This window comes from Eptesicus fuscus, chromosome 22 (assembly GCF_027574615.1).
Source record: "Eptesicus fuscus isolate TK198812 chromosome 22, DD_ASM_mEF_20220401, whole genome shotgun sequence".
NCBI lineage: Eukaryota > Metazoa > Chordata > Mammalia > Chiroptera > Vespertilionidae > Eptesicus > Eptesicus fuscus.
In genome coordinates this window covers 23,869,019-23,894,064 of record NC_072494.1, presented here as the reverse complement: position 1 = coordinate 23,894,064, position 25,046 = coordinate 23,869,019, and the positions used below count along the sequence as shown (strand labels likewise).

The window sequence follows — 25,046 nt, the reverse complement described above, 5'->3', positions numbered from 1 at the left end:
ACTGAGACAGTCTGCCGCGGTAAGAACCCAACTGCAGACTCAGGTCACTGTTAGCTCCCAGTCCAACCTCTGGTCTCGTCTTTGTGGGGGCCGAACAGTCGCAGTGCTCCGTGTGCCGCTGTGTGCTGCAGTTGTGTGTTACAGGAGCGTCTTCATGCCAGAGCCCGAGGGGGAGAAACTTGGTAACCTGCCCATCATTCTCTGCTTTTAGCCAGAGTTAAACAGACTGATGGGTCTGGGAGCCAACGGCTTGGCAACTTCCCCTCTTTCTCACCTCGTGAGATTAAGGGCTGTGAAGAGAAATCCGGTCTGACTCCAACCGAAATCTGTCTGTTAAGTGCTGTACCTTCTGTACGTGAAGGTAGCTGAGCCAGGATTTTTCTTTTGGTAATTTTCCTGGCTGTAAAGTGAGCCCGGTACCTTTCCAGAGAATTCATAGCTTGGAAGAGCTAAGTACTGGATGATAGATATGAGTTGCTTTCCAACTCTGTAGACTTAGAACTGTTCAGCTTTCCCTTATAAACTGCAGGACGGATTTGTAAACAACACAACATTCGGACCATCTAGAAAGCTGAGGTTCTAACTACCTTCAATTCTCCCTCTGTCTTCCTCTCGCTGGCATTTCTTTCCCTCCCAGATATTTTTAAGAATTTTTTTTTTTCCCTTAAAGAGTGTTCTTTGTCCATCAAGAACAGAGAGAAGGTGAAAGCAAAGGATTCTCACAGCCCCTCAGGCCCTCTGCGCCTTCCCTGACCAAAGTCAGTTCTGCTCACTGGGAAACTGCTGTCAGGGTCCAGGCCAGAAATCGAAAGAGTGGACAGCCCTTCCGGCTGGAGCAGACTAGGCCAGCCCTGCTGTGACCCCCGGGGACTGAAGCCTGGTGCTGGGGTGGAAACTTCAACCCAGCTGGCTTCTGGGGTTAGTGTCTCTCAGGCTCAGTAGACTTGACCACTTAGTTCACTCTCCTTGTTGCAAAGATGAAACAGTTACAGCTCCCCCAACAGACACGGGTGTCATTTGGTGCGTTGCCTCCTGGACTTGGCCCAGGGGCCGCACACCTGGGACGATTGACCTCGGCGACGTGACTTAAGGTAGGCTGGTAGTAACTTGTCGTGTCGCCCCAGCTGTTCGATGTCGTTTGCTGTTGGACAAATACCGAAGCACCTCCGTCATGTTGCTGCCACCTACATATACATTATAGGGGAGTTCTCTATGTCACAGTGTCTTACTGATACAGATATCTGGGGAGGTGAGGAAGAAAGAAAAAGAACTTGTTTCCTTCTGAGGTAAGCTCACACGTTGGTGCTGTTTTCCTTCTGACGTGACCTTTGCCCTTGCCCGAGGCTGTGCCATGGAGCTGTGCCTAGATCGCCCAGTGACCTGCCCTACTGCTTGGCTTTCACATGGACATTTCATGGACTGGGTTTGCCAATTGCAACCAGACCCTTGTGAGGAAGTGTAGTTTACCGTTTCTTTTTAAGGTTTGAGTTTTCAAACCTAGAAGCCACTTGATTATTCAGGGGGTGTTGGATTAAGACCACCCAGCATCCTTAGTCTCTGACCAAACTCCCCCCGGCCCTGGCGGCAGCCAGTGCTGCACTCCAGTTAAGCTTCCTGTCAGCCCTGGGGTAGGGCCAAGTTCAAGGTGGCTCTTTCCTGCTCTGTAGAAAGGAGGGTTAGCTGAGACCCACTACTGAGTGGCAGTTTCTACTGCAATTAAGGTCTGTTGTGGGAGAGGCAGGTGTCCTCATCCTCGGGAAAACAGTGTGCCCCGTCGTCTGTGCGGGGTGAGGAGAGGCCAGCCAGGTGTCCTCGGTAAGGTGTCGCTAACACGTTACTGGAACTGCTCGTAGATGCCATGTGATTGTGTCCTAACTGACCCAGGCTGGGAGAACGCCCAGGGTAATAGCCTGGAAACAGGGAAGGCCAAAGAGAGCAAGCTGTAAATGATTATGGAATCATGTTCTGTACGTGGAAATATGCCTTCACTAGCTCGTTTGTTATTGGAAATTAGTGTGATTTAAAAATAGAATGTGTAACCCATGGCAATGCTCAGCAGGACTAACCCGTCTGTTTTTCTCGCAAGGAGAAATAACCTTATAGCATTTTATTTTTTAAGTAACTAGAAGGTACAAACTAAAGTGAGATCAAGGACTAAAACTGAAAACGCCTGGGTGATTTCCTCTATCTCCGACCCCCCCGGAGAGCAGCAGAGCCCTGGTGCCAGAGCCCTCGCCACAGGGAGGGAGAGCTCGCTTCTCTCCTCTACACGGTGGGTCTCCAAGTGTGCTGTGGGACCAACGATGGCAGCATCCTGTGGGAACTTGCTAGAAACACAGGTGCGCAGGCCCCACCCTGACCTGCTGAGGCCCAGCCTGGTGGGGCCAGCAGCCCGTGTTTAGCAAGCCCCCCAGGAGACTCGGAGCCCCACTCCGGTGTGAGAACCGCTGCTGCATTGTGGAGGTTAGGCCACCGTAAATGCTCCCTGCAAAATAAAGTATCTTCCACAGCCTTCGTTGTAATCCTGACATTAAACAAGATTTGATGACACTATAAACTTGAAAAATTTTTAAAAATACTTGTGTAAAATAAAACCTCAACTAGCCATCTTTCAAAGTGATATTTTTACACCCCAGAGTCTATCAGTAATGTTTCTGTCTTCTGCACTTGAAATCATGTCACAACTGTATAAAGAATGCTCTTCAGTATTAAAAGGAAATGGGGAGAACATGAGCTTTGTCCTGGGTTGTTTTTTCTAAAAGTTTGGTTGGTTTTTGTTTTTATTCTTTTCATACCTAAGCATGGCTTCTCCCCTTCCTTCTGCCCCCGCTAGCTAATAAACATGGACATGTGCATACGCCTGGGGGAGGAAAGGTCTAGCTGCTGGAAGATCTGAATTTCTGGGCCAGAGAAAGCTAAGTTGTGCTTTCTTTGGTCGAGCTAGTTGTATGGATTCTTAAGTCCCAAAATAACTATACTATGTATTCAGAATATTTTATTGCACAAGAGTTTCCGTTGGGACTGGGAATCTGGGCGGAGGGGCGGTGGCAGAGAGACTAGAACACAAAAGGAAGTTAGTTCTTTACTTCTCCCCTCAGTGAATGTTGGCAAACAATACTGGCCCTCCGGATCTGCAGGTGGAGGAGCCTGCCCTCAGGAGGCGGCTACATAAGCTTGCCGAGGCCAGGGATCTTCGACCCACTTGCTCTCCTCACCCTCACTCTTTAAATGAGCACCAATGATGTGCCAGGCACTCTTCTAAGGGCTTTGTCCGTATTAACATGTATAATACTTAAAATGGCTGTGTGGAACTATGAAGTTTACACATCTAATATTATCTCAAATCTGAAGGTGAGGAAACGGACACACAAGTAATTTCTCAAGGTCACACAGCTGGTGAGAGGCAGAGCCGCTTACTATGCCCCTGTGCCTGGCACAAAAATTGGCTCCTCCGTGCTTCACAGTCCTGGCTTGATTTCCCTAACATTATAACAGCCAGCTTAGGAGAGGAAAGGCAAGTCAATACACTAACCGGCCTTGCTGAAGAAGTGAGTGCTTATTCTAAGAGTTATGGTTCACATTTGAGGAGGGAGAGATTTAGAAAGGAAACGGTTATATGTATTCCCTAATGAAAACAGATCACCGCGCCCTCCCCCCCCACCCCCGCCCTGCGCCGCCCCATGAGGAAATGTGGACTGTGGGGTGGACAAGGGGAGAAAGTGAATCTACTCAAGGATTTGCTGTGCATCCGTCATTCAAAAGGTCCCCATTGGCCAGTCTTACATAAAACTAATGTTGGAAATGTTAAAAGGCAAGACCTGGGGTAAAAAAATGGAACACAGGAAAGGGAGACTTGTCCAAGTGAAATCGATACACCTTCATCCTTGGCATCTCCAGGGTGTCAGTTGTCGGGGAACAGGACCCCCGCCCCCTCTCCAAGGTGCTGACTCCCAGAACCTTAGTGGTGGCTCCTGTTTGGTGCAGGCACAGGCAGAATCTAAGCAAAACGTCCCCACGAACGCACCTCTCAGAGTGGGGGCAACAGGCTCCAGAAGCCGCCTTGGACTTGGGCGTGTCCCCCCAAATCTGCCCTCTGCAGCGGTGTTTCCTCTTTCCCTCTTCCCTCCCTCCCCAAACCCCTCTCTAGGCCCTCTGTCTCCACTCACACAAGTTCACATTAAGACTGGTCGGCCTTCGGGAAAGGGTCATCAGCTATTCTAGGAGCAAATTTCTAAAATGTATTTCATTACACAAATATCAATATTTCTATAGCCAACATTTGATCTGATGTGCCAGGCAGGTCTTTGACCAAGGCATTAAGGACCCAATGGGGAGCAAAATACTGGGTTTAATTCTCACAGCCTACCCCCGCGCGCCGGCCCCCCCCGCCCCCCGAAATACTATTGAGGCCCATCTTACACCTGAAGGCAGAGGCGTGGAACAATGAAAAATTTGCACAAGGACACAACTAGCAAGTGCTACAGTTGGAACCCATTACATAGCCTCCCTTAAAAGAAAAAGACGCCATTTCAGTGGTGGCAAGCAGATGTTTCACTAAGCTGTCTTTCTAACCAGAGAAATGGGGCGGATGGCTAAGGAGAGGGGGAGAGAGCAAAAGAGCTGCGGTACAAGTCTGCGGTGGGTTAAAGCATTGAACTCCTAGCCGTGCCCAAGATAAAGCATGGCATCCTTGCCATGGATTTGACCACATCTCAAACCCTATAAGTCCACAGTGGAGTTGAAGAAACCTGGTCAAGGCAGGTCAGCCTTGATAAAATATAGGGTTAGGCAAAAGTAGGTTTACAGTTCATATGGAAAAAGACATGCAGGATATGAGGATTACAATAGCTTTATTAACTCAAAAGAATGTTACAATGCAACTGTAAGCCTACTTTTGCCACCCCTGTATGTTGGAGGTTTTATGTGGCTGGAAATGTGTGCAAGAAGTGAGTGAGTCGATCTCATTGTATTAACTCAGAAAAGCGTGGAGGCTCCGTCTGAGGAGCCCAGGATGAGAATCAAAGTTGTGGCATCGGGATGCTGCTGTGAGCTCCCGTGCCTGCCAACATTCCTTGTTCCTGAGATAACACCAGAGCTGGATGGAGGCTGGTGAGCCTGGGGCTGACTTTTCTGGGAAGACTTTCTGCTCCCCGGGTGGAGTGGGGCTCCTGCCTGGCGCTTCCATTGTAGCCCTTGGCACACTGGTTTGTCTCTTTCCACAGCTGTAGCTGACTCCCCCTGGGGATATGGGCTTCCCAAGGGCAGGGCAGGTCTCTCCCCAGTGCCTGGCACCCAGCCAGACCCCTAAGGGCAGCTCCACACTGCGAGGAGTCCCTGCCTAAGCCCAGATGCAGCAGGGCAACACAAAGGCAGGCCCAGCAGGCAGCCCGGCATCCACAGGAGAGCCCGGCATACCCGCCAGGCCTGGCAGGGCAGCTCTGAAGGCCTGGCTCCACAGGCAGATGTCAGAGCCAATCCCAGCAGCCCCTCCTGGGGGCCCAGCACTCCGACCTGGTCAAACCTGCAGTCTGAGAGAGCTGGGCACAGCTTCTTGCCAAGGAAGGCTGCTGCCATTTCCAAGCAGGTGCTCTGGCTCTATAGGGAAAGATGGAAACTTCACAGAGGATGGGAATGGGGAGGGGAGGGTGTCCAGTGAATAGCTCCAGAACCAGCCTGGGGATTTGGGTGGGAAATGGGTTGGGCAGATGGACCAGGGATGTCCAGGTGTTGCCAGGTAAGTTTGGCAGGATAAACAAGCAAGTCTATGTTAAAAGAACCACAACAAAGAGCCTTGGTACCAGATTCTATGGGAGCTAGGAGGAGGGGCCAAAGCCAGCACCCAGTGTCAGGGAATGCTTCTCAGGGCAGGCACCTCTAATATTTTTGAGGGCTGCCAGGGAGTCCATGGGTGGACAAGGGGAAGGGCGTTCCAGCAAAGGCACAGATAAGCGAAGCAATTGGGTGGGTGAATAAATATGTGGAGTTGGCGCATGCCTGGATCACGGAACCAATAACCCAAACTCCTGCCAATAAATAAATACATGGTATTCGGGACCCCTGCTGCCTGGAGGCCAGTTTGGAGAACCACGAAGTCCAGTCCAGTTATATTGCACTCCACCCCTGGGACAGGGGCCTCCTCTTGGCCACAGGGATGGGGGACCAAGGATGCCTCCTTCCCAGGGGCCAAGCACACTGACCAGCACCCGGCCCGGGGAAGGTTTTGGTAGCCGCCAGCAGGCAGCTCACAAACCCAGGAAGCACAGGGGCCAGACGGAGGGACCAGACTGCCTCGACCCCATCCCACCCCCCACCTCCAGAGCAGGGCCATTAACACTAAATTACAACTCAGGGCGCACACCCGAAAGAACCATTTCCCACACAAAACCTACTCTTGCCTTGTGAGAGGCACTTTTTTCTAAAATGCTGGTGTCGACGCAGGCTGGGAGTTAGAGGGCCGGGGTCAAGTCCTGCCTCTGCTAATTATTTGCTGATTTAACCTCTGAGTTTCTGGCTCCCAGTTTATAAGGCGTAGATAAGTGGTCCCTCCCTCGCGAAATGGCCCTAAGGTTTCAGCGTTGTGTTCGTAATGTCCGCAACAGAGCTCTGGAATACCGGTATTTGCAGAGGGGACAGCGAGGTGACCGCACATGCCTGAATTCCCGGGTTAACCTTCATTTCCCAAATCCGAGCCGCACCTGCAGTTCCTCCCTCATGTGTGAGCCCTCGTCACTCCGCCCGCACCAGGTCCCCCCTCTGCATCCCACCTCACCACCCGCTTTTAGTGGGACCCGGTCACCGTGACATTCCCAGACTCTGTCCCTCTGGCCCTCCCTCCTCGTGAGATCCCTGAGGGCAAAATCAGGGGTGTCTTCATCCCAGCAAAGTGTCTTGCATGGAGGGGATGGAGCGGGGGGGCGTGTAAACCTTACCCCACCCCCTAAGCCTCGGACTTCGGGCTCTGTCTGTGCAGCACCCAGGGCCCATCTCCGCCCTCGCAGACAAGGGGCTGGGACTGGAGACAGCAGCGGGGGGGTGGCAGGGCGCCAGGACCAAGGCTGCAGGGCCAGCGAGGCCCATATCTCCCTGGTGGCCGAGTGGCTGGGATGGCGCAGAGCCTGGACCCGCAGGACCGCGGCGCTGTCCTGACTTGCAGGGACACCCACATGGGAGCCAAGTAGCCTCTTGTGGAGGGTGCGGACGACTGGAGCCAGGGCAGGTGGGTGCAGGACGTTGCCGGCGCACAGTCACTGGCCCGTGACAGACCTTGGTCCCCACCTCCCCGGGCACCTACCTGATGCAGGCCTCGCCTGCCTGGGGAAGATGCCCCCGAAAACAAGTTAAAACCGGCGCCAGTGGGGGCGCAGCCTGCCCAGGACTGCCAGGCTTCTTGCTAGTGGCTTCTGAACTTGCTCTAAGGATACTGACTTGTATGTGGCCAAAGTTGGTGCCACTTTCGGTGCCTGGTGTGAATGGAGGTCTGGACACACAGAGTACCATTGAACTGCCTCATGGTGGGGGTGGGGAATAGGTGAGGCACAGGAAACAGCCACACCTTTGCACATGCCATTCATTTTCTGTGCCACACCGTCCTTTCCCTTCCCCTTCTTGTTAGTTCCCACTCATTTCACAGAACCCTGTGTGGCGCACCTCCTCATAGGCCTCCCTCCCCCAGATGATCCCTGAGCACTCCCAGGCTCCTTACCCCACGTGCCCCAGGTGCCAGCTTCTCTTGCTGCACACGCCTGGCCTTGTGGTAAGGGTTGAGCGTCTTTCCTAGATTCTGGCAGCTTGATGTAGAGCCCATCCTTCTCATCGACCTGAGCTCCTGCCTGGCACATGGCCCAGCTCCTAGTTCTAAGTGAGGGTTCTGGTGGTCCTGTGGGTGATACCAGGCCGGACCCTAGGCAGCAGAGATGGGAAAGGTCAGAAGGACGTTTGGAGGAACCAAAGTCCCCTCCCACCTAGACAAGACATGGCCCTGACATCGCTTTACCTTCTTGGAATTAGAGCAAGGGACCTCTACTTCACACAGTCCAAAGTGCCTCTCCCCTTCCTCTTCCTTACTTTTTCCCCCTTCCCCTCATTTCTATGCAAATGAGGAATCCAAGTTTGCACAGCCTGATTGGTCCAAATAGCACGGTCCTGATTGGTCAGAATTATGTGTTCTGATTGGTTATTATGGAGCTACTCTGATTGGTCAACAAATATACAAATGAGGCTACAACTGTGCAGTTCTGATTGGACAGGGCAGGTCTTAGTCCATTGGTTGAAATAGGATTCCAGGTTTGGCTCAGACCGCAAGAACGCAATGCAGAAAGCTTGGCACCTCAGTCTGTGGCTTTTCTCTGACATGCAGTGTGCAAGACAGGCCTCTGCAAACAATGGCTGCTAGGCTCTGACTATGAATTTGGGCCCTGTTTACCATACCTTTTTGGAAGGTATAATTCTTGGGTCAACATGTAAAGGCCAGGAATTGGCATATAGGAGCCACCAGGGTTTCCCCATGCCTGTGGTTTCCTGTTATGTGGGGCCATTTCTATACTTTTGGGGCCCCAGGTGGGTCTGTGAGGTGTCACAGTCCCTCTTCACACCCTAAAGGCCCAAGTACTTGTTCTCTTGGCCCCTCTGCTCACCTGCTACAGCCTTCCCATTCTTCCTTCATCTCCCATTGCAGGTGGGCCCAGCCTCCCCATCCTGCTGTGCTGTGAGGCTCTGGGAGCCCCCCTCCCTCCCCTAGCCTCCAGGGGCAGTAAGGAGGGGTTTTAACTGGCTCCTGTGCATAATACCCTAGAATGGGAGAATACTCACACTCCACAGGATTGCTGCCCCCTCTCCTCATCACTTTCTCTTAGGCCCTATGCCTCCTTCAGTGACTTTGCTCCTTAAAAGCTGCTTAACACTCATTTTAACTGTGTTTGTTTTTAGCCACAGTCTGCACCCGGCCAAGTTCTAAAACAGCCACGAGCTGCCCACTTCACCCTCCAGTTGCACCTATTCAAGGCCCCTTAGCTTCATTCCATCTCCTGCTCATACACGTACTTTGCCAGGGCTCCTCTCCCAGCCCTAGGACTGATTCTGGAGGTTTCTGCATCTACACGGTCACCCCAACCCCAGGTGCCTCCCCAGCCTTCCCCTCTGGCATGCCCAACACAGCCCACTGTAGTGACCTTGTCCTCCCTTCTCCTCCCCCACCCAAACCTCTGCTGAAAAGGTCAAGCGAGCGAGCGAGTATGCAGCCCAAAATATAGCAACTCAGGATAGAAGCTTCAACTTTGGCTTTTAATAAATTAAAACGGACACATGGCCACCCACTAACCCTTTGGGCAGGGTTCAGTCCTAGAGGGGAGTGACCAGGTGGGACAGCCCATCCTCTGGGCCTGTGCCCTGCCTTCTCCCTGTGGGTTGGCCTATCCAGAACTGCTGTCAAGGAGTCTGGACAGGGAGCTTGTGGCTGAGGATTGCATGGCACTAGCTGCGGCCCAGTGTCCAAGCTCAACAGAAGGAAGACAGAGGCCTTCATGGCCAGGCTCCGGTAGCTCCAGCCTTGCTCTGGGCAGAGGCAGAGGCAGAGGAAGGGCAGTGGGGATGGGGCTGAATTGGTCTCAGTTTCCTTTTTTTCCCCTTCAATCTTATACATTACAAAAAAAATTGTAATATTCTGACTACCAGATCACATCTCCTACATGTTTTCACACCAGACCACATGTTCCCATTTTTTGGTTTGGAATATGGGGTCAATGGCTACAAGGCTGTTACTCGAGGACACTTTTCCCATTTCTGGAAAAAGAGCAAAGGTGTGGAATGGGAGCTGGGAGAAACGAGCTGGGAAAAGGCAGGCTCCAGGCCCATATGGCCCAGCACGGTCTTTGGTTCGGGAGTGTTGGAAGCTGCAGGAGCCCTTGACAAGGAGTGGAGTGGGATGGGACCTGAAGGTGAGGCGATGCTCAGGGACCAATTGAATGATTCCATGAATCTCTTTCCTCCCCCTGCCAACAAAGGGCAGGAAGCTGTTGACACCACCCCAGGCCCGGGCACCCATATTTTCTTCTCCTTGTTTTGCACAAATTACATCCTTAAACAAAATATCCAAGTAGGCTCCTTCCCTCTCGCCACCCTGCTCTTCCAAGTAGCTTCGTGCAGTGCATTCCCAGTCACTCCGCCCCGCCCCCCCCGCCCCCCCAGGGCGCTTCATGGCTTCTGAGGGAGTGACATTGAGGCCCAGAGCACCTCTGAGTCACCGTGGGATAGGCCTCTGCCTCAGCACACGGAGTGACAAGCTCTCTGCATGGGTCAGGAGCTCCTTAATGTGAGCCAATCCCAGCCCTGCAACCTTGGCCCCGTTCACCTCGAGGATCTCATCCCCCACCCCCAGCAGCCCCGAGTACAGCTTGGCTGTACTTGCATCAGCCATCTCCTGCACGTAGAAGCCTGCAAAGGAAAACAGGAGAACTTAACAAGTGATATTAAAGACATGCATCTCTGACATGCTGACCAGGTGGGTGCTGGTTTTTTTGTGGTTTTTTTTTTTGGGGGGGGGGGTACAGGGGCAGGGACAGGTGCTCTTACAGGGCACTTCTGCACACACACACACACCCCCTCATTATTCCCACTCAAAATCACAACTACTTTATATAGAGATATAGTATAACTTCATTTCTCCATCCCCTCTTTTAAAATGCCCTAGTGCAGTGGTCGGCAAACTCATTAGTCAACAGAGCCAAATATCAACAGTACAACGATTGAAATTTCTTTTGAGAGCCAAATTTTTTAGACTTAAACTTCTTCTAACGCCACTTCTTCAAAACAGACTCGCCCAGGCTGTGGTCTTTTGTGGAAGAGCCACACTCAAGGGGCCAAAGAGCCGCATGTGGCTCGCGAACCGCAGTTTGCCGACCACAGCCCTAGTGCAAATAATGCTTTCAGCTGTAATGATTCACATGTACCCCAGTGTGAATGAGCTAATCTTAGCTTTTTCTGAGATGAGCTTTGATTGTAGAATAGGAAAATAATGTTTAAAAATAAGGAAAATGACCTACGACGTGTCCGGCACTGTGCTAAATGGCACTCACAAACCAACTCCATGGCTGCCCTCAAGTCGCCAGAGTGGGGATAAGGCATCACTGAAGTAGCTGAGGCCCGGTCCAAGCCTGGCTTGCTTCCTGGTATTGTCTAGGGCTAGCCCTGGCCCCAGTCTTCCTCGGGTATAGTCCTCACTTGGAACTCGGATTCCTCTGGGCAAAGGCCCAGAAACATAAAAATCCTACCCCCGTATTTACAGACATGGTGGCTCCCTTTTCCCTTCTTCACACACACCCTCCCCCCCACCGCCCCCGAGAGGCCCTGCCTGGCCAGTATGACCATTCCGAGGTCTCCAAAGTGCATTGGGAGCCTTGGGAGAACCCACTCCTTCCCTGGGTCTGACTCGGGGAACCCACGTTGGTGGGACAGGCTCTGTGGGGCCTCAGGGCTGGGTAGGCCGGGTGACCCTCGCCCCTCCTGGCCACACCGTGCAGGAGAGCCTGGCGGCGGGTGCCCCTCTCACCAAAAATTCTGCTGAAAACCTTTCAAACCCCTTCAGCTGCTTCCACCTGAGGGATTAGAGGAGCAGGCTCTTCCAGGGAATGTGGTGAACACAGGTGTCTGAGAGCACCAGCCCAGGTCACTGGAGGGCCAGAGGGTATGATTGACACTGGCAGAATTCATGGGGGGTGGGGGAGGACAGACTTATCGAGGCCTCAACACCCTCCTCCCTGCTGCCAGCCCAGGCTCAGCTGGCTCCCTCCACACTGAACAGCTGCCTGTGCATCACTCCCCACCTCCTCTTCCTGGAACCAGCTTCCTTAGAAGGGACACGAAAGGGCAACTTGCCCGGTTCCTCAGTCTCTGACCTAAAGCCATTTAACACGTCTTGGACCAGTGGGAAGTCATCTCTCTGATCCATGCATCCCAGCTTCTGGCCCCAACCATCAAGCTTTTCAGAGCCCACCCTGTGAAATTTGGGTTTGAATGTACATTGAAATCTCCTCTGAGGCACCTGAAGGTTTGGAGCTCTGGGTTTAGCAAATCCAATCTTTTGTCAAGTTCCCTGTCCCTGGGCTGAGTTGGGGAGCCCCTTACGGTGCTTCTCAGCCACCCTTAGCCTTTCCTGAGAGGCTGTCTCCCTCCAACAAGATACATCTGTCATCTTGATTGCACAGGCTTCTGTCTCACAGGCCCTATCTTCTACCTCTTCCATCTGGGTGTTTGAACTGTTTGCTGGCCTGTCTGCATGTTGGAAAAAGGCAGGTAAAATGGGGAGGGGTGGAGCCTGTAGAAATGGCTGCTATACAGCAGGATGTGAGGTGGGGAGTGTTGAGAAAACCCAAAAGAATGCAGCCAGAGTCAGACCAGACACTGATGTCACGCCAGCCACTTGGGGGAGACTCTGGGGTAGGTTTTACAACTGAAAGTCATGACAAAAATATGACAGAGAGACTGCTATTGTATGCATTTATTGGCTGCCGGATACGGCCTTTGTTAAGGATGCATGCTCTTTATGCTGCATTAGAAGCAGAAGGCAAAGCCTGCTATTCTCTCATGCTTGTATAGAATTGGATGTGGTAGCCAGCAAGTTAACACCAGCATCTTGACTCGTTAGGAAGGATTGCAAACCAACCCCAGCCCACAGCGTCTCTGAGGCCCAGGAAAAAGGACTCTTGGCTGCGGGAGGACGGCTTGTGGCCTGGAGGCCCTGTTCCGCATGCATGGGGATCTCTGTGACATCCGAAGGCTAGCTGCAGCAGTAGAGGCAGGACACCACCTGGGCAGGACAGGGAAGAGCTCTCACCAACCAGGTGAGGGAGCCTGGGAGAGTGGCCCAGGGCAGAGTCCAAGGAGCCCTTGGTGATTACAGACCCCTGCCCATCAGAACTCCATGACAGGTGATTGGGGAGGGGCTCCCACTGCCTGCAGAGGGGCCTAAAGGGACTTTTGGGGAGTATGGGAAGGGGGGGCAGAGTACATGCTTGGTTGTACATGATCTCACACTGACAGATGATGCCAGTTCCCATCTGGAATTCTGCTCCCCAAGTACATTCTCTTTCTGAAGAGGAAAGTGAAGAAAAGCACCAGGCACTTTTCTCTGTGCGCCACTGAATGCTCCTTCAAACTCCCCCCCCCCCGCCCCCCCCCCCACCACCCCTGCCAGGGTCTGGGAGCCAGGATGCCTGAGAACCTAACCCTCAGGAGCCAGCTCTGAGGGAGGGACCTGGATGCACAGGCAGGCAGGCACATTCCGCGTGCCCAGACACACTCAGCAGCTGGAGGAGGGGACCATTTAAACACATCGGCCACATCAAAGGGACTGCCTCTGAGAACTGGCAAGCACAAACAGTCTCCCTCTGGCTCCCCAGTGAAAAGTTGGCCTTCAAGATTCTGATTTTAAGAATGTCATCAGACAGCAGAGGGACAGTGGGGTCAGGCCTGCCAATAGCTACTCCCTCCCGCAGCCCCTGTGGGCAGAACTCTAGTCCTTTTGATAAGAGGTTCTCTGAGCCCAGAGCTCCACTGCTCAGCCAAAGACCAGAAAAAAACCTCTGACCACCAGTGTGGTTTGCTAAGGTACCAGGGCTGTGGGGCCCAGAAAGCAGAGGGAGCATACCTGAGTCCCGGCGCCCATTCCCGGAGGCCACGCAGAAACCAAAAGTGCCCTCTGGGGAGCGTTGCAGCTGCAGCTGACTGGTGCCGTCTGGGAACACCTCCACCACGCGGCCCACTGTGCGGGCCAGGCTGGGGGCACCCACATCCTCTACGCTGAGCGCACGCCGGGGTAGGGCCTTGGCTAACCTGCATGGAGAGCGGAGACAGAGTGAGGGCAACGAGGGCTGGCACTGGGCTCCAGCCCCTTGGCTTAAAGAAGATTTGCCTCTCCACTGACGGCTGGGGCTCCAGCATGAAGAGCCTGCTGGGGCTGAGACGGGCACACCCGTCTGAAGCTCCTAAGCCTGCCGCTGCAGCAGAAGCCCCGGCCCATGAGCAAAGTTTTTAACCTTTTCAGGTGCAGAGAATTCTCTGAGAACCTGATGAAAGCTGTAATTTTATATAAAACTAGAGGCCCAGCCTGCACCCTCTCCAATCTGAGACCCCTCAAGGGATGTCCGACTGCCCGTTTAGGCCCGATGCCTACCTGGATCGGGCCTAAATGGGCAGTCGGACATCCCTCTCACAATCCAGGACTGCTGGCTCCCAACCGCTCGCCTGCCTGCCTTCCTGATTGCCCCTAACCACTCCCCTGCCAGCCTGATTGATGCCTAACTGCTCCCCTGCCAGCCTTTTTGCCCCTAACTGCCCTTCCCTGCAGGCCTGGTCCCCCGAACTGCTCTCCCCTGTAGGCCTGGGTCCCCCCCAACTGCCCTTCCCTGAAGGCCCGGTCACCCCCAACTTCCCTCCTCTGCTGGCCTGGTCACCCCTAATTGCCCTCCCCTGCAGGCTTGATCGCCCCCCAACTGCCCTCCCTTGCAGGCCTGGTCCCTCCTAACTACCCTCCCCTGCTGGCCATCTTGTGGCAGCCATCTTGTGTCCACATGGGGTCAGTCATCTTTGACCACATGGGGGCAGCCATCTTGTGTGTTGCAGTGATGTTCAATTTGCATATTATTCTTTTATTAGATAGGAGGATTAGATAGGATAGAAGCCTGGTGCCTGGGTGGGGGCTGGCTGATTTGCCCTGAAGGGTGTCCCAGATCAGTGTGGGGGTTCCCTTGGGGCATGGGGCAGCCTGGATGAGGGGCCTGTGATGGTTTGCAGGCCGGCCACACCCCCCAGTGACCCAAGCAGAGGCCCTGGTATCTGGGATTTATTTATCTTCTATAATTGAAACTTTGTAGCCTTAAGCGGAGGCTAAGGCAGGCCAGGGCAGGCGGAAAGCTTGGCTTCCTCCATTGCCAGGGAAACCCAAGCCTCCTGCTCTCTCCATGGCTGCAGCCATCTTGGTTGGGTTAATTTGCATACTCGCTTCTGATTGGCTGGTGGGCGTGGCTTGTGGATGTGGCAGCTGTGCAGCAATTTGCATATTACTCTTTTATTAGATAGGATTTCCAGGAGTTAATGGACACCCTGAAGTCCCTCCATAGAACTCCAGGTAAGAGCAGCTAACCTAGAGGGTCACAGGTCAAGGGCCTTCTCCAGCCAGGGTCATAGGTCAAGGGCCTCTTTTGAGGTCCCTGTCTCTGGATCTTTAATTTGATCTTTAGCTGAGCTAAGGAAGCTCTCTGAACATTCTGATTTCAAGATGTCATCAGACAACAGAGGGATGGAGGAATCAAACCTCCCAACTCCACCCCTTTCAGCACCCCACACCTTCTCAAAGGTCAACTGCACATGAGGTGCGGGTTCCAAGACTCCTGTGGCACCTGAGGCTCAGAGAATTGGCCTCCTTTTCTCTTTAACGGGATCCCATTCAGGGCCATGCTGCTGAGGCAAGAAGTTAAGCTTATAGCTCCATTGTCCATTCTTAGTTTGTCCTCCAAACCACTTGTTCACTTGCTCACTCTTACCTGCCAGATTCACTGTGGTCCCCTGGCTCCCCTACCAGGTACAGGCTGGACCGGTCCACCTTGCCACTCAGCAGAGAATGGAGGTTCTGAAAGGAGGCAGCTTTCCGACGTTGGTGAGAGGATGACACCTAGTGGTAAAGATCCAATATTGCAGGTGAGAAAAGCCACCTGGCAAGGGGTTGACAGTCCCAGACTTGACCCCAACCCTGAACCTCAGGGCCCTCTCTCAAAGTAACAGTAGGAGTTTTTGTCACTACTTCAAAGTGCTCAACAGGAATCACCATAATTTACTCAAGTAGATGGGTCTACACAGGTGATATGATCTGAAGCTTCCAGGTTTTGGGTTTTCTTGGCTGAAATAACTTAGTACTGTAACACTAATTACCACACTTACTAAGAAAATTAATTTTCTTGTTAAGAAAAAAAGTGAAAATTAATTATAGAATAACAAACACAACTTTAGAGTTAAAATCTTAGTGTTTTTGCGATTCTTTAGTATATCTATCCTTTTTATGATCAGTTACATTCAAAATTTTTAATCTAAGTGTGCACCTTAAACCATTGTGAATAAAAAGATGGGAAAGACAACAGTCCCTTGAGGACTCCCCCCAGTGGTGGGTGTGGGGTGGGCACAGGTAAGTTAAAAGCCCTAAATGCAGTAGGAAGTGCTCGGTTGAAAGTGCAGACGATGTGCAAGGAAGCAGAAAGGGACTTCGTGTAGCTTAAGAGGTCTGGGGACACTCAGAGGAGCTGATCCCCGAGTGAGGCTTGAGGCAGGAACTCGGGAGGTGAAAACAGGGGCAGAGTGCTCCAGGCAGGAGAAACAGCAGGTGTGAAGACGTGGAGAAACGAGGGAAAATATGGTCGGCTCTGGGTCATACTCATGGTCTGGTGGCTAGGCTGCAGAGGTGAAGGGAGGTGGGTTGGAGCAAGGGGCCAGCCCTGGAAGGACCTCGGATGGCCTGCTAAAGAGCCCCTGAGTGATGCTCATCTGAAGAGTTACAAAATCTGATCTGTGTTCTGGAAATCGACCCAGTGAGAAGCCCATTCGGAAGGTGGGGGGTAGGAATGGTAGGGAGAAGCAGACTTTAAAACAAATGTTACAGGCATGTATTACATTTGGAATCCATGCTCTAGAGAAATAAGGCATATTATCAAGAAATTGACTAGGGGGTTGGAGCTGATTTATATCAGAGTTCAAGAAGGCTTCCTGGGAGAAGTCATGTTAACTCAGACCTGAAGGACAAGCAGGCGTTTCCTGAGGAGAGCCTTCCAGATGCAGGTTTAAAGGTAAAGAGCCACAGCCACTGGTGGATGTGGGAGCATCAGGAGGGGGCGGGTGAGAGAACAGGGCCGCTGCCCACTCAGGTGGGTAAAATGGAAACCAAGCTGCTGCAGCATCCACCACCCCGCCCCCCCTGCCCCTTATCCCGCACCTGGCGGCACAACAGTCTAACAGGAAGTCATTCGCCCTGAGCTATGTCATGAATAGTTCTGGGTGAGACAGATGGGTTCTTCTTTTATCCTCTTTTTCCAGTTCTTGCACATTTCTTTCTACTACTCAGTCCGCCCTTTCTCACCAGCTTGCTCTCTCTCTTCATCCACTCGGCTTACATTGCTGACAACACCTCTACTACACTAACATCGTTGTCACTTCCCTAGAGGGCTTTACAGAGGCCAGAGCTCTGAGGGCAACACACCAGGTGCCCTGGCTCAGATATACAGGGGACAAATCTAACTTCATGGGGAAAGTGAATTCCTGGAGCATGGTGTCACTCTCGGATCCTCTTCCCAGCTTATATAAGGCTGTTTTGTTTCTGTTTTTGCCTTCCATTCATTCATCCAGCAAATACTTATTGAATGCCAACCACGTACCAGGTAGTGTTCCTGTAGCCAGACTGAAATGAAATTTTCATTCAGTCTGAAAATAAAAGGCTCCAGTACGGCAAACCATAATCACCTGCTTCCTTCCGCCCAGGGAGGGGAGCAGAGACTAGAAGAACAAACATAATACCTGGAAACACCTGGAACAGAACAGGGTTTTCAGAAACCTAGCTGAGTCAGTGAGCTGCTGTTGGTTTACCCTCCAGCACATGGGGAGGGAGAATTCAGCAGGCTGCCCTGCATCCACTCACTCACTGTGCATTATGTCTACTATATTCACCATTGTACTAAATATTGGGGATATAAAGATGAACTGTGTTCCCTCAAAGAAGTCACACTCCAGTGAGGAGAGACAAACAAAAATCAGTTAAAACACTATGTGCAAGTTCCACCAAGGAGGGTAGCCCAGAATGAGATACAAACATAGAGCAAGGAAGGGTAGGAAGTGGCTTCCTGGAGGATGCAATGGCTGAAGTGTCCTTGGATGAGAAGACGTTAACAGGTAGAGAAGGTGGGAGAAAAGAAAGATGAAGGCTGAAAGTCAGACAGGTGTGGCCTTCATGACAGAACTTCAAGGTCAAGGACAACTGGGATGAGTGTTAGAAGGAGAGTATTGAGAGGTGAAAGCAGTCAGATCACAGAAACCCTCTGGCATTGTCAAGTGGCCTGAACTTTATCCTGGGAGTGGTAAGGGACCAATAGCCTATATGAAGGAAGGGAATGGCAAGCCAGATTTGCATATCAGAAGGACCACTCTGGAAGCCAGTGGAGAAAGACAGGCAGGAATGCCAGTCTGGAGGTCCTTGAGGTAATCCAGGAAGTGATTTGTGCTAGACTTGAGGTTCTAGAATGACCAGGCAGTAGACTCCAGGTCTTGGCAGAGGTGACAGAGTTGAGGGAGGGGGAGAGGAAGGTGTTTAGGATGAGTCCATACTGGAAAGCTGGAGGGGAAGTGTGCGATGCTGCTACCATACTGTGTCCTGGGGACCCAAGTCTCAGAGACCAACTGTGGGGAGGCAGGAGCCTCCTCTTCTCCACCTTAGCCTCCTCAGCACTTCATTTCTACTTTCACCTTTTGTTCTAATGGTGCCTACACCACCACCTGCCTCACACAGCTCTTGTGTGGGCCCTTCGGACTCACCAGATGCAGCGATTGTAACGATGGGGCTCTCTTCACTTTGGGGATGCTGGTGTGTGAAGCTGGACCAGGTGCAGGGGGCTGCAGCTGCTCCACACTGCAGCTGCGGGACTTGCCCAACTTGGGCCGTGTGCCCTGGCCCAAGGCCAAGAAGAACTTTTTCAGCCCCAGGGTAGTGCTGCTGCTGCTGGCTTTCTTGTTCCTGTCAGAAGGGGCAGCTGAGGGCGGGCCAGGTCCTGCACTGACCCCTGGTAGGTCTCTGAAATGCAAGGGTGGACATGAGGTTGGGGGAATAGGGCTGTGGAAGCGAGGGCAGACTTCTCCTTAGGGTTCTGTGGGTCCCACTTGAGCCAGTACCACGCCTTGTGGAGGAACAGACAGGCAGGCTGCAGAAAGAAAGGCTGAGTGGGATCCTGCACGGTAGCTTTTAGAAAGAACAGCTCATACAAGACCCTTGGTATCACACTCAACAGTGGGTTTACCCAGTCATTCATTCATTCATTTGCTCATTCACTATTTCTTAAGAACCTCTTCTAGGCCTCTCGTAAGCACTGGGACATGTGGCAAATGACTTGGGTAAGTGATAGTGATAAGCAGACAGACAAGGTTCTTATTCTTGGGAGCTGATAACAGCAGACTAGGAAATAAAGGAGAGAAACCATCAGTGACTGCTGAGTAGGGTGAAGCAGAGAGAGACAGGGTGGCCAGGGAAGGCCTCTCTGAGGAGATGACATTTAAACTGAAAGTTAAATGGCAAGAAGAAGTCAGTCCCATCAAGCCCAGAAATGAGAGCTCCAGGGAGAAAAAAAGCCGGCAACAAAGCTCGAGAGCAGGAAGGGGCTTGGTGCATTCAAGAACATAGCAGGGCCAGGCCACTAGGACTTGGATATCATCATGAGCAAGGGACCAGAAGCAGGTGAGGTCAGACAGGCAGATTACACTGAACACATAAACCAACGTAAGAGGTTTGAATTCTATTCCAAGCTAAAGGAAAAACATGATGGGTTTTAAGTAAGAGAAATGACATCATTGAATTAAAGTTTTCAAAAGATACCTTTGACTATTGTGTAGAGAAGGAACTAGAGGGGGCAAGAGGGAAGGCAGAGAGCAGCAGGGCTATTAGAGTTGCACAGAAAGATGTAAGGCAGCTTAGACCAGGAGAAATGCAACACAGGTGGGCCTGGGGCTGGAGAGGACTGGCCAGTGGGTTGGAGTCGGAGAGAAGGGAAATGAGGCAGCTAAGATGATGCCCAGATCTGGGAGTGAGCACTGTGGAGTGGTTCTGTGTTCACTGGGAAGAGGCCCTGGGGGAAGCAGTTTTGGTCGGAGCGATCAAGAATTCAGCTAGGCTCTCAGACACCCAGGTGGACATATCGGGGGAAACTGGATGCACAAGTCTGGAGTTTGGGAGCACACAGGGCTGGAGATGGAGACTTGGCTTTCAGTGGCACGTGAAGCCTTGGGTCATATGTCACCATGAATGATGCATAGCAGAGAAGAGGCGGCCCTGGCTACAGGGTGGCTCCCCAGAACAAGGACTCAGACAACACCCTAAAGAGAGAATGGCAATGTGAATGCTGAGCTCTCTCCTCAGCATCTGGTTGTCTGCAAGCCCAGAGCGAGGAACAAGTCCTCTCAGACAGGCTGTCCCAACCTGGGGCACCTTGAGGGCTGAGGCTGGCTGGCCAGCTGTGCCTAGCACAGCACCTGGAGCTTGAGGCCATTCAATGAATGTTTGGTGAATAAATAATCAAGCACATTAGATTGGAAATGTTTGGGAGAGGAGCATGGGGTGCCATGGTTAGATGTAAGTCTGGGAACCCTCCAAGGACTTGGGCGCAGTGAGGTCAGTCATGCTACCACTCCAGGGGGGTTCTTTCTTCACTTAGCACCTCCCACCCCCCACCTCCTAGGGGCAGGGCTCACTCTTGCTCCTGTCACTCACTGGGATGACACAAGCCCTTCAGAACTTGACTCTGTCCTCTGCAGGCCTCCCTCTGGTTCCTGGCTGGACTCTGGCTCTTCTAAGGCCAGGGAGAAGGTAACACCCATGGAGCTGATGGTGCCAACACCTGCGGAGGTGAGAAAGTCATGGATTCCTCCTGCAACAACCACAGCATCCCTCCCATTTCACTGACCCATCCCACAGGGGAGGGGACAGTCCCAACCCAGAGGCAGGAGAGCAGGAGAAAGCTGGAGAGGCAATGGTGAGACCCACAAAACAGGGACAGGGCCTTATTTATTGCTGTTACCCCATTTCCTCCGGCACAATACTGGTACACAGTAGCTGATTAATTAATGCCTGTTAAATGAAGGGACTGCTTGTGGTAAGTCATGTCCCTCCTTTATCAAGAGACATAGTTGAGAACAGGGGAATATTTTGTATTCCTGAGGCATCTGGAATGTGCTGGGCAATGAGTTAAACCCTCCCCAGAGATTATTTCATGGGTTCCTAGGAGACAGGTTCTATTATTACCCTCAGATTACAGTGGAGGAGCCTGGAGTGTAGAGGGGTTCAGTGACATGCCCAGGACCTCCTGGATAATGAGAAGAGGAGCCTCACCTGGGCCTCTGCTCCAGGCCCTGAGGAGGAGAAGGTTGGCTGCCCAAAAAGGTCAGCAGCTCTCAGAATAGAAGACCCACAGGAAGTGGTTAAGGGCAGCCAGCCTAGAGCCCACCAGGGAAGGAAACCACACCTTAGTTCAAGGTGGGGCCCGTTTCCTCAAGGTTCATGTGAGCAAGGGAGGAAGAGGGAAAGTGTATGTCTGTGTGCAGTGCAGGGGTGGCCAGCACCCAGGGTGCGGTGAGTCTTGGCATCCACATCCTCAGTAAGGTCAGTATGGCCTGTCATCTGTCTGCCCGCTCCTCCTCCATTGTGTCCAAGCCCTCCAACCCTCCTGAGCCAGCCCAGGCCCAGGGCTGCCAGAGCTGTGGGCACATTAAAGCAGGCTGTGTGGGGTGGGCTTGTGTCTTCTGCCTAAAAGTAAGTGGCTGAGGTGCTCACCTTAGCTCACAACATCAGGGATCAGAGCTAAGGCTGCTGATGCCCAGGATTTGCCCACATTATGTGGACCCCTTCCAAGGGCAGAGGTGATATCCTACATCCTTTGCCTGCTGAAACACACCAGTCTGCCCAGCAGGGCCAGGGTCTGGGAGGGCTCAGGTGCCAGAGAGCAACCCCAGCACTCCTTGTAAGAGCTTTGCTTGCTGGTCACTGTGTCCTCTGGACCAGCGGTCACCAACCTTTCAGACCTCACAGACCACCAGTGGTCTGAGGACCACTGGTTGGCAACTGCTGCTCCAAAGGTTTCCTTAAACCAGTGGTCGCCAACCTTTTGGACTTCACAGACCACCGGTTGGCAACCGCTGCTCTGGACAGAATGTCTGTGCCTGGCCACGGAAGGTCTCAAGGGCAGGACTGCTGCTGAATTAATTCACTTACTGCATTCATTCCCCACAGTGTCTAGAACAGTGCCTGGCATGTAACAGGTACTCAAACGATACTGAATGAATGAAATGAAGACATTGAAGGGGCATTTTAGCATTTACTACTCTAAGCAAACAGTAAATCCTAGAGCTGCTGCCTCTCCTAGCTCTGCTGATGGTAAAATTTCCTTGCAGCCCAGGACTCCAGCAGCCACTTAGCTTGGACCTTCTTCTACACACCCCTCAGGATTCCCAGAGGTCAGAGGCTTCAGCACCACTTTCCCATGCTCTGCCTCCCCAGGGGAGTTGTTAACCCGCCTCCAGGCTGACGTTGAACCCTGCACCCAGCCCACAGACTCCGCTAGCTTCTCTGACACCTGCCATTGATCTGGGGGCTCCTAGGAATGGTGTGTGACTACGTAACCTATGAAGGTGGGCAGTAAGAGAAGGATGTGTGAGACCACAGACTTGGCCTCAGCTCTAGGACTGCCCCAGACTGGGGCCACCTTACCATCTCTGCAGTTCTCCAGGGGTGCCTCAGGCTCCTGGCTGCTGGTGCCCTTCTCCACCCTGCCCTCGAGGATGGCGCCCCCCGGGGACTCCCTCAGCCCCCCAGGCACGCTGTTGTTGCAGTTGTTGGTGGAGAGGCCCAGCAGTGGGTGCCTGCCTTGGTGGTTGCAGGGCTGTGTCTGTGGGGGGCTGAGCTCACAGGTCCTGGGAACTACACTTCCTGAAGGAGGCCGGCGGATGCCCACACATTCTCCCTGGTCACCGGGCCTGCGGGGTGCCTTCCTGTGAGGTGCAGGTGAAGTGGTTTTCCTGGAAGAAGGAGGAGTTGGCACCCAGCCCTCTGAGGAAAGGGAAGAAGTTGGCTGCTGGGCCTGGTGTAGGGCAGAGGGCTCAGCATGGCTCTGTTGCAGGGGGATGGTTTCCAGAGATTTGTGGCTTTCTATAACCTGGTCTTGTATGCCTGGCCCCAAGGGTGCCAGCTTCATGAAGGAGGCCGGGGCACAGGCCTTTCCCCACAGAGCCGAGGAATCCACAGAGGGAGCCCAGTGGTTTCCCAGTCCTGGTCGCAACTCCCCTTGGGGCCCCAGGGAGGCCCTCTCAGGTTCCTGCACAGGAGGCTTGGAGAAAGGGTTTTCTCTGGGGAACAGAGTCCCCTCCGGTGTGTGTCCTCTGCCTTCTTTCACTTCATCTGAAAACTTCAGGAGATCAACCCCAGGCAGGTTGTGCGGGGCCGGAGGGCTCTCAGGTGTCTCCCTTTCCGCCTTCCGGAACCACCTGTGGCCTCCACGAGGCCTGGAGCCCCGCAGTCGGGGGCCACGGGCTCTGAGGGGTTGAGAGGTCCCGGCCTCTTCGCTGTCGGTCCTGCAGCTGTCTGAGGTGTCCGTGCTGTCCAGGGCGGAGTCCACCTCCTCGGGGCGCACAGAGTCTCCAATATGTGTCTCCCGGATCCATTCGGTGCGGGGCCCTTGCTCGGCGGGGAGGGGCCTGAAGGGGGCGCTCAAACCCCAACAGCTAAGGGGCTCTGCCAACACTCCCTCCAGCCCACAGGCAGCCTTGTGCTCCTGGAGGACCTTGGGGTCCGGGGCTGCCTTCCCAAGGGCAGGGCGTAGGTCCTCGATGCAACTGCCGCAGGCTCGGCAGGTCCTCTCGATGTCCCGTGTGGGCGGCCACTCCGGGAAGGCTCTCCGGTCCAGGTGGCCCACAAGCCTGTGCAGAGTCCGTTCGCTCGCGTCCCTGCGCAGGAGGCCCCCGGCGATGTAGTCTGCGAGCTCTGGCTTGGAGCGCAGGGGGCCCTGCTCTGCCATCTGCAGCGCAGGGCTCAGCACCTGGCGCTGGCGCTGCTGCAGCCGGTCCAGGTAGCGGGACTCGGCCTCTCGGGCAGACTCATCCTCGAAGCGGACGCGAGACGGGGAGGGGCCCCGCTTCGGCCACTGCCCGCTGCTGGACTCCCCGCTGGAGGAGTCACTCGTGCTCCCGTTGTGGAGGTTGTCTCTGCAGGCAAAGGGCATCCTCCGGTCCAGGGCTGGGTTTCTCCTGCTATCCCTGATGGGGAGACAGAAGCACGGTCACAGAAGGGAGGAGGAAGGTAGCCTGGGGTACTCCGTGGCAACTACAACCCCAAAGTTACCCCAAATCAGGTTCCTGGGGAGTCAGGCAGCAAACCAGAGTAGCTCACAAGCCCATCCAGAGCCTGAGACATAGCGCTAAACAACATCCACAGGACCTTCTTTATTGTGCATTTCCCTCTGTTGCCAGCTCAGCATGAGTTAAGATGAAACATTATTAAACTCAGGATTGTACAGAAAGATGACACCAAAGTCCTCCAGCGTGGTGTGCGTGATGTGCGTGTGTGTGTGTGTGTGTGTGTGTGCGTGTGTGTGTGTGTGCATGTGTGTGTGTGTGTGTGTGCGCGCACATGAGCCCGGCCATCATGGCATGTGGTAGTGATGACTTGTGGCAGTACTGTATTTGCTATAAAGATTTAATGGGAAGAGTACATTTTACGTCTCTACAGAGACTGTGTGGGACCAGAAGTTAGGGTTTCTTGCTCTCCCTCTGGGTTCCCAATCATCTTGCTTAGACAACATTTAGACAGAGCGAGGCTGATGCTCCAGATGCTCCCTCTTATCTGTTCCCACACCCCTTCCTTGTACCTGTCCCACCTCAGCCCCTCAAGCGCACGCATCCTGAAAAGTTGTGATGAGAATTACTGTGCTAGGAAAAGTCTCCCCATTCTGTCACCAACCTGTGCTCTGGGAGACACTGTGCCTGGTGGTCAAGTCTGATCTCACACCAGGGCGCCCTGGAGCCAGGTTACCTGACTTTCAGACCACTGTGTGAATGGACCCATTTTTCTGTCAGAGGCCCGGTGAGTAAGTACCATACTTCTCCCTCCCTGAGGACCCACCTACACCTGGATCACTTTAGGCTGTCAGGACCTGAGGAAGGGGCTGTGGGACAATCACATCTAAAAAGGGATCCAGGTCCTGCCAGCCACATCACTGACCTTAACTTTTATTTTATTTTTTTAAATAAATTTTATTGATTTCAGAGAG

General features: G+C 53.1%; 1 protein-coding gene across 1 annotated transcript in view; it reads right to left on the bottom strand.

Annotated features, from left to right (window-relative positions):
• Positions 1 to 10,234: 10,234 nt before the first annotated feature.
• The window catches only part of KIAA1614 (KIAA1614 ortholog), a 35,481-nt gene continuing 20,669 nt past the window's right edge, over positions 10,235 to 25,046 (bottom strand). The window contains exons 6-11 of the mRNA XM_028152120.2: positions 22,493 to 24,033; positions 20,501 to 20,627; positions 18,559 to 18,814; positions 15,534 to 15,661; positions 13,640 to 13,824; positions 10,235 to 10,428 (exon numbers count right to left, since the gene is read on the bottom strand). Coding sequence (XP_028007921.2) covers positions 10,235 to 10,428; positions 13,640 to 13,824; positions 15,534 to 15,661; positions 18,559 to 18,814; positions 20,501 to 20,627; positions 22,493 to 24,033 — 2,431 coding nt within the window. The remainder of the gene's footprint in view (positions 10,429 to 13,639; positions 13,825 to 15,533; positions 15,662 to 18,558; positions 18,815 to 20,500; positions 20,628 to 22,492; positions 24,034 to 25,046) is intronic.